The sequence below is a fragment of the Paralichthys olivaceus genome, chromosome 8, assembly GCF_024713975.1.
Source record: "Paralichthys olivaceus isolate ysfri-2021 chromosome 8, ASM2471397v2, whole genome shotgun sequence".
In the NCBI taxonomy this organism is placed as follows: domain Eukaryota; kingdom Metazoa; phylum Chordata; class Actinopteri; order Pleuronectiformes; family Paralichthyidae; genus Paralichthys; species Paralichthys olivaceus.
Window position 1 is genome coordinate 26,709,720 of NC_091100.1, and position 9,861 is coordinate 26,719,580.

At 42.2% G+C, this 9,861-nt stretch overlaps 1 protein-coding gene across 1 annotated transcript; it reads left to right on the forward strand.

Moving 5' to 3' along the window:
- Positions 1-1,963: 1,963 nt before the first annotated feature.
- On the forward strand, positions 1,964-9,861 carry ddt (D-dopachrome tautomerase). Its single transcript, XM_020083767.2, has 3 exons — positions 1,964-2,178; positions 5,745-5,920; positions 9,572-9,861. The coding sequence occupies exons 1-3, from the start codon at positions 2,071-2,073 to the stop codon at positions 9,642-9,644; spliced, it is 357 nt and encodes a 118-aa protein (XP_019939326.1). The 5' UTR covers positions 1,964-2,070; the 3' UTR covers positions 9,645-9,861.

Sequence of the window (9,861 nt, forward strand, 5' to 3'; positions counted from 1 at the left end):
TATGAAGTGTCTGTTTCTCTGTTACACCTTTTTTTAAACACAAACAGCGACAGCCAGTGGCCTCAAGGCGTATCTCCTGAACACCTTGAAGGAATTCTTTCACATTGGCACCAACATTCACTTAAACTTCACAAAGTATGTTTATGTTTCACTTGATCATGATATTTGAAGATCAGCTTGAGTGAGTATCTTCAAAATTGGTACAAACATTCACTTGGACTCAAAGTGAAAGGTCAAGGTCAGAGTGATCTTACGTTCTTGTCAATGTGATATATTAGGACTGCCAGTAGAGAATTGAATTACGTTCGGCACAATTCACTTTGACTCATGGATGACCTGATTAGAATTTGGTGGTCAATGATCACTGTGACCTCTCAAGGACATGTTGTGCCTTGTGAATGTAATATCCCAGGAACATCTCAAGGGAATTCTTTCAAATATGGCACACATGTTCACTTGGTCTTGGTGGTCAAAAGTCAAGGTCACAGTGGCCTCAAATAAAAAGGTTTTTGGCCTCTTGAATGTGACATCTCAAGAATGCCTGAGGGAATTTCTTTAACTTCTTTCTTTAAATCACTTGTCACTTGGACTCAAAGATGAAGTAATTCAATTTCATGGATCAAAGGTCACAGTGACCTTATATGAATCTTTGGAATAAACAATTTAGAAATATGTACATAGTCATTTTGAGATAAAAAGTCTAATACTGGGCCAGATACTGAGTATAGACTTTTCCAACACGTATACTCTGCTGCTACTTGAGTCTCACTAGTTGGTCAAAAGAATTCACTGGAGATGGTCAGAGTTCAATGCAGTAGAGTTTATTCTTTTACAAGATGTAAACACGAGCTGGCTCCGGAACCCAACTGAAGACTGAGGTTCAAACCAATCAGGAGGTGGATCTCTCCACCTCCTGATTGGTTCAAAACTTCTGATTCGTCCCGAACCTAATGGTGTCATACTTTCTCAAGTTAACTTTGTCTCCCCCCTACAGTTATGCTCAATTCTAATGGTGTATTAGAGCAACAGTTGTTGGCCCAATTTTGACATTATTATAAATTTCATCATTTAAGTTTCGGAGGCATCTGATTCAGGCCTTATTCGATTTTGGAGGTCCTGACCTTATACTCCATTAGATTCAGGCGATGTCTAACTGCTTTTTTTTAAATGATTGCATTTCCACACGGTAAAAATATGTTCAACAAACAACCAGAAATGATTATGTAAGGGCGCATACATGATTACATTTCTTTATGCTGGATATATGGCGCTGTCTTGGGAAAGCGTACAGTTGCAACCAGAAATCTGTTTTACATGGGCTTGACCTGTGCTGTCATTCCCTTAGAATGACACAGATGACATACAGCTGTAACATTATTAACCTGCCTAGCAACTAATTACAATTTTCCTTCCAATGGAGACTCTCCCTGTGTCTGCTGCTAATTAGACATTGCCCCAGGCTGCATACAGTTCCTGGTGCTCTTTGTACACAGACACACAGTTAAAGCACATAAGCACACAAAGGATAGATACATACAGAATTGTCTACAACAGTAACTGCACTGGATGGTGCATACAACCGCAGTGATTCTAGTTGTTATTTTGCTTAATGATTTCCACCACAGCATGGTTCTGATTATACTCAGATAAACAAGGACTTTTACCTGTACGTGCGTATTTTACACTGTGGTGTTACTTTAAGGTTTCTTCATGCACTTTATTTGCCAGTTATATCCATATAACGAATGAAGGGACCCTGCAGGCTTCATAGGGGGTGCTACAGCGTCCGGTTGTGCTTTCAAAATAAAAGGTTGGGTAGTTACACTGAATGCATGCAAAAATCTACCATCCAAAAGAAGAAAATATGAATCCGATTTCTATAGAAAATCAATATAACAAGCAGCGGCAACAGGTTAGTTTAATCCTGACAAACGCAACACGTGTATTTTGAAAATGTCAACCGGAAGAAGTACTATCCGTCATTGTATATGAATCATCGGTTTTTCTGGTCTGCAGACCTCGTCCTCACACTGAGCCGGGAGCGTTGAGAAATATCTACCAGTATTAAAGATGCCTTTTGTCGAGCTCCAGACTAACCTGCCGGTCAGCTCCTTCCCCGAGGACTTCACGATGAAGTTGTGCAGCAGCACCGCAGCAGCTCTGGGAAAACCTCTGGACGTGAGTTACGTTTCCACCTCTGTCCTTTTTATTAGTGGAACTACTTGGGGTGGAGGGAGTCCTCACATGTACGTGGCTCTCAGTGCCCGTTGCTTTAAAGCGTGTGTCTGACGCCTGTTGCTGATGACAAACGCAATTTCCAGTTCGGGACATAGCGAACCAAAACCAACATGGACCGCAGGATAGCTGTCAATAAAAATGCTACAGGGAAGTATGCTGGAAATAAATTCCACAGCTAGACAAACACACCCAGCTTCATTTAATTTAATTGTCCCAGTCATTGTACAGTTAAAAGAGACGATGTGAGGAGAAATATAAATGAAATGAGAGACTATAACTAAAATACAACTATGTCCTTACAGCCTTACCGTAAAGGCACAAAAGAGGCGCAACAACACATGGCTTCACCGTGCATCTCACACATGACGGCTCACTTTACTGCAGTAAACTGCTGGTACAGGTTGTCAATTCTCCGGATTTTACTTGGAGGTCATGTCTGAAAGCGGTTGCCACATTCTAAGCGAATGAGCAGCGTTTCCATTGAAGCCTTCAATGCATATAGCCGTTTTCAGACGTGACCTGCGGACAAAGTCTGGAGAATTCACACATGCATGCTCACACATTGACTCCTCCTGGATTTCTAAGGACTTTATACTCGGAGGCCTGGCAGATAAAGTCCATGGAAACTGCGGAGCGTCTCCCTCGGACATTTGCGTTCACACATGCACTTCCCCTGGTGAAAATAAGGACAAACTGCAGAGTCTCCTGCATGTCTGAAAGCAGTTAAAGTTAGTTATAATTTGTGTGTGTTAGTAAGAACCAATCGCTGAATGCAATGCATCCTCTTCCTCCCACTGTACAAAAATGAATCCAAGATATCCCAAATATGGGGAAACTGCCCTTGTGCTGGTGAGGCTAATTGGAGACACCATTTGGACAGAAGTGAATGAAAAGTGGAGCCACAATATCAAAGCCCCGCAAATGCACCTATCTCCACCAATTGTGAGTCAATCTGAGCTGTCAATCATGAACCCTTGCCTTGCTGTTATAGCATCCAATAAGTAATTAAAGCCAAACTTATCAGAAAAAGGAAAACTTGAACATACAAACGCTCCAGAGTTTATGAGGATGCATTTAAACATCATGAAAAATGAGCCATCGACATTTTTTTCGCTCAGTACAACATGAGATGTGACGTGCACAGTCAGTATTAAAGTGACCGGAGTGACACGGATTCAAGATCCAACCCCATAGATTGTTAACTAAATACATGATAAGAAGTTTGTCATCTAAATCAGACTTTCTCAACCATTGGCCCCCAGCCCATTTGTGGGCTGTGAGTGCCCTCTAGTCATGAAATGTTTTCAATTTGATACTAGTGGGCGAATGCAAACAGGTGAGCGAATGCAAACAGGTGAGCGAATGCAAACCATTGGTCTGTAGTGTGTGGAGTGATGGAAAAGTTCCTCAAGCGGTAAAACGCTAACACTAACACTACTAATCTATCAAAAAACATCAAATTTGTACGTGCTCCACTACATTAGCCTGCCAAGGAATATAAGATCAGCAAGGCCTTCTCTGCTGACAGTCTGACCACTCTTACCCAGTTGTTGCAATCCAGAAATGCTATGAGCACCTCAGAGTCTTGCCCTTAACTCCCTTCAACCTCTACCCCTTATTGGGTCAGACATACCCCACCTGTTAATCTGAACTCGACCGGTGCACGCAGGCCCTCCAAGGACACACTGGGCTTGGAAAAATGCTGCCTGCAGAACAAACATGTCTCCACCTCACTACTGATTCCCCATCAACAGTTCTCTTTAGGAATCTGGATCGCCTTTGGCAAGTAGCGCCACTACCTTACATAAGTAAGAAGGTTGCTACCCATTCTAATCAGGACCAGCAAGCCACTGCCCTACTCCAGAAGGCCTCCACCAGGGGGGCTTGATGGCACACTGCGTTACGCTACTGTACTCTTCTTGCAGACCCCAGCAGTTACACCATGTGCTCCTAAAGAAGCGGTTCTACCAAGCCTACACAGCACTATAAGGAGTCTCAAGGACCCTGATCATGCAGATTTCTATTGCAAGGAGATCCGAAGATTTGAGCAGGCTGGCTATTTGGCAAGATATCCTTCTGGCAAGGTTTCGGCAAAATACAAAGTATCTCCCGGAAGAGGTCATCCAGTTTTAAAAATGTAGGAGTCTGGAGAAATGCATTAGCAAACAAATGATCTCAAATCAGTTCATTTTCCATCTATCCAAAAAGGCACATGGCGTAGCTAACAATCTCAAAGCACCCATACTGGGTTGCAGTCTCATCAGCACTTTGAAGATGTCTGAATGTGTGTCTTCAAGCTAAAGTTCACTTTTGGGACAAAGTACTTTTCAAGCGCATTCATGGCTACATCAAATATTTTACCTTTTTCTGGAAGAGTGTAGAATAGCTGTTGTCCCTCGGGTCTCAAGCAATGTAGTAAGACTCCACATCACCTTGCATCTGGCCATGTTTCTCCTCTCGCATTCATCAATAGCATTTTATCAAAGATTTTCCACCATGTTTCAAATAGATTTGGCGGCTAAACAACATGATGAAGGATGGTGGACTTGGACTGGAATGCAAATCCTCATTGCAATCCTCAATTTGTTTAGCGTGAGCCCAGCATAGGAGACAAGCATATGGTTCTTGAACTGTTATGTGCTTTATTTAGCAACTGCTAACAATGCTGACATGGCTTCATGTTTCCCTTACAAACCCATTCTGCTTCTCTCTCGTAACCTGTACTCTCTACCTACTGTACCTCCTTCTTCTATTCTCTCTATAGTCTCACAGTGACACTTACTGGTAAGGGGTGTAACAGCAGTAGGAAAGCACAGCATAAGCGTTCACATGAAATCCTCTCTGTTTGTAAACACGACACTCATATCATCAGCTCTGAACACAAAATATTGTAGACTGGGAGTAACCTGACAGTATAATGAGACACTTTTAATAGAGGTGTATGTTAAAGACTAGTTCTGCCCACTAAAAGTCAATGTGATGCATCAGTCGATTAGACCCCAAGTCAACCCCAATCTGTTGACTAACTTCACTTGTTTTTAATTGCATCACTACAAAAGACCAGCAGTGTGATAGGTTATTAACTTCATAAACCATCTTGTCTCAAAGTGAAACACAAAAATATCTGATGGACACAGATGACAATATGATGCTGGGCAGCTGAGGCAGGGTAGGATGACACATTATGTGGTGGTTTCTCTGACACAGCTCCAGTGCTGACCTCTCAGACAGATGCTGGTATGATCTACTTTCCCACCATCCAGTGTAACTGTTACTGAATCGAAATGGAGACTGTTGTGAAACAACTTAACTTAGATTTACGTCTATACCTTAAGCTGAAATAAGAGTTCAGATGTTGATTCAAGGCTGGTTGGTTGGCTTGATATGCAGGAGAATTAACTCAAACTTGGCATTTCTATGTGTAATTTGTGCTCAATCGCCTGTTCTGATGATCAATGTTATACTGACTCAGCCTCACTAATGTTGTTGGGGTGGTTGTCTTTCAGAGGATGAATGTGGTGGTGAATCCTGGGCTACCAATGCTGATGGCAGGCTCTTGCTCTCCATGCCTGATCCTGTCAGTGTCTGCCATCGGTGTGACTGACTCCGCTGAGAAGAACAAGGAGCACAGTGCCAAGATCTTTGAGTTCCTGACCAAAGAACTTGGTCTGACTGAAGACAGGTCAGCTCTGCCTCCAAACACACTGCGTCATCAGGTTATTTTAGTGCAGTAAAAGCACAGTCTGCACATGTTTGAGAGCTGCCACAAAACTAACACAAACCTTGTTCTGAAAATAGACAAGTAACTAAACTAAATGACACTAGTCATAACTTCAACAAGCTGTTTGGCTGTATACCTAAGAATCATTATTATTCCATTTTTGATTCTGTATTTAGCACATTTTTAAACAAGGTCTAGCAAACAAGGCTACTGAAGACAGTACATCCTCAGAGTCTCATCGCAGAGCACACAGTTGTTTAAATATTAGTCAATCAATTGTATGTCAGAGAACAGACTGTGTTAGGGAGATTTCACAGCTGACCTGTTAACTTTCATTTTGTTTGGCCTGGTGTGAAAGCTATAAGGCGTACTTTGGTGTAGAGTTAACAACTGGATTGAGAATGAGGGTCTCTCACCGTCAATCACCATCTTTCCTTGGTCAAGATCAAGTGAACTTAACCAGGTGTAAAAAGTCTTTATTATAACTACAATGTACAGGAGTTAAATTGGACCTCCATTTCCTTCAATGTCACAGTGTTAACAACACACACGCAATCACTTTTTTTAAAACCTGTTTCAGACTGCCTCTCTGACTGTAGAATTTAGCTTTGTGTGTTTTGCTTTCCATTTGTCACAACCTGGCTGTGACAAGGAGGGAGATGACAAATGTTGATGGTTATATCTACAGACATTTATTTAAACAAAACAAGATAGGAACCATAATAGGAACCATTTAGCTGACGTTGACTGGAGAGTAAGGCATACTCCTCAGGGAAACTCTTCTGTTGTGCATGCTGCTGAAAGAACGACTCCTCATAGGATCTCTCAGGGGTGTGAGAAGTTGCATCCAAGGACAAGATGATGTGTTGAGAGGTGCCATCAAATCTTCCCAACACCAGAAGTGGAGGATGTTTGGAAGAACATAAGTAGTACATAAGTAGTGCTACGGACCACAGATTTTCTCAACTCTGTAGCTGCATCCTTAGAAGTTGAGGCTGGATTTAAGGATAAGGATTTTTCCTTTGGTGATATCATCTGCTGAGTTTCTGACTGAATCAATATACATCCAGTCTGAGGCAGTAGCATAATCTCTGTGATGTGATGGCCAACAAATTCACACAGCAGGAGATCTCTGCAACTCCTTTTAGATGGGCCAGGCTGGGAAACATTGTGACTCCAATGTTGAATGATGGAGTACTTGATGCACTGGATTCTTGTGAATGAGTTGGAGGTGGGGGAAAGCTCCGTTGTTGTCCTATTGTTGCAGGGTTAAGGCTGATTCATGCTTCTGCGTTGAAGCTACGCCGTAGGTATGCACGTAGCCTATGCATGTGGCTGACCATTCATATGTGTGTTTGTGAGACACCGCCGAAACGCTAGTGGCGGTAGAATTTTTATGCTGCAGTTGAGTGTTTGGTCACAACAAGTGAAATTACTGCTGTCACCAACCAATATGTCTTTCTTCACCCCCCTCCCCAACTCACTCACAGAGTCCTGTGTCAGAAAAGTTCACCATAGAAACCCATTGATCACCCGGGCCATTTAGTATACATATGTTGCTTTGCATTTATCATTCAATACATTTTTATTTGCATAGCTCATATTCACAAATCACACTAACAAGATGCAACATCCCTTGTCCTTAACCCTCATCATTTATCATTTATATTTGTGGGTGTGTAGAGGGCAGAATATGTGGCAGTTCCAAGTACGCACATTTCCAGGTGGCCTGTGGCACTTGGTATTGATTAACATCCTTCCCCATCTGATCACAAGTGGACAGCACTAAGTACAGATCACATGTAGCCACAATAAAAAATGTAGAGGCAGAGGCAATGAAGTTAATTCAAGATTCAAGAACTTTATTGTTATTCTAACCAAACAGCAAAACTGTGCAGTGTAGAATGAAATAACGTTTCTCCAGGGCAGTGCAATTTCAATAGTAGCTTAAAAATGTAATCAGTAAATGGTAAGGTTATTAAAACAAGGAGAAACAAGCAATATACAATAAGGAGACCTTTGAGCAAAACATATGGCAGAGTTTAAGTCAAAACAACTGTACAAGTGTCTGGTGCATTTAAAGGTATATTTCTTTAGTGACAATTCAGATAAATAAAATGTACATTTTGTATTTAAAGTGATTGATTATATTATTAACAGGTGACACTTGGTGATAGTCTAGAATGTGGGAATAACAGCAGAGTCAGAAGGGGCAGCTATTTAGCAGTCTGACTGCCTGTGGGAGGAAACTGTTCAACAGCCTTGTTCTTGTTTTAATGCTCCTGTAACGTTTGCCAGATGGCAGAAGAGTGAGCAGCTTGTGGAGGGGGTGTGAAGAGTCTTTGAGGATGACCTGAGCCCCCTGGAAGCAACGGCTCTGTAAGAGTTCTTGTACAGAGGGTAGGGGGCCAACGGTCATCTCCTTGGTTTTAATGGTGCACCAGTTTTCCAGGTGTTTGATCTCCTTCCTGTACCTTGATTCATCATTTTGATGAGCCACTGTGGTGTCATCAGTAAATTTGAGGATGATGTTGTCCCTGAATCTGGCTGTACAGTATACTGCAAACACATGTTAGCAGTGTGAACAGCAGTGGCCTGAGCCAACCCGAACTGACTGTGGTCTCTCCCCGTCAGGAAGTCCAGAATGCAACGACACATGACAGCATGACACATCAGTTTCCCCACTAGTCTCTGCGGAATGATTGTATTGACCTGAAGTACAGGATTCTGGCGTAGCTGTTGTTATTGTCCAGATGAGAGAGAACTATGTGCAGTGTGGTGGCTAAGGCATCCTTACAGAAGCAGTTTGGGCGATAGGCGAACTGCAGGGGATCCAGTGATAAAGGGAGGCTGGCATTAAAGTGAGGTTTAACCAGCTGTCGAAACATTTCATCATCAGAGCCCCGTCGCCCTGACCTCCATAGGGCAACAGGGCATTAATCATTTCAGACAGGCTACGACATATTTCTTTGGTACAGGGATGATCGTGGATGTTTTGAAGCATCTGGGTACAACAGCCGGGATAATGGTGGAGTTAAAAATGTCTATCAGAATGTCTGCTAACACCTCAGCACATCTCTTGAGTACCCCGGAATGTTATCAGGACCTGCCGCTTTCCATAGGTTGACTATGAAATTGAGGTTTTATGTCATGGAGTGGTTCTGGTATCTGGTATCTGGTTTCCCACAGATACTATGACCCACATCTTTCCCAGACATCTTGCAGTGAGGCCTGAAGTCAGGCCAGGAATGTTGGCCACAAAATGGTAAAGGGTCTGTATTCATATAGCATTTTTCTAGTATTCATGACTACTCATAGCACCTGACTTTATAGTTAAGCCATTCACACACAAATTCATACAGTGCATCTATATGCAGGACTTTCTCTATCATACATCATTCATACACTGCCAGAACAGATTCAGTATCTTGCTAAAGGACACTTCGAAAAAAAGAATAGTGGACGACCCGCTCTTCCTCCTGAGCCACAGCCAGCCCCATGAAACTTTGCTGTGAAAGATCTCACAGGCCGTTACTGCTCATGTAGTCTGAGTTGTGTTCTGTGTTGTTGTCATATTTGAATAAATATTTGACAGTCTTCTCTCATTGACAGGATTGTTATTCAGTTCCACGCACTGCAGCCTCACCAGGTCGGGAAGAAGGGAACTGTGATGAGCTTCTTGTGAAGGATGTTGTTGTTTCTGACACAGGTCACAATCTCAGTCCTAACAGAAGACGAAGTAGACAAAGAAAAATTTGTTTTTATCTCACACTTGAGTAAAGATTGTCACTTTAAAGGCACTTACTGTATTTTCTTTTCATATCCATTGTGTGCCCTGATCATCTGTTCAGAGGTTTGAAACTGAAAATATATTTTCATTAAAAACATGGAGTTTAACTGGA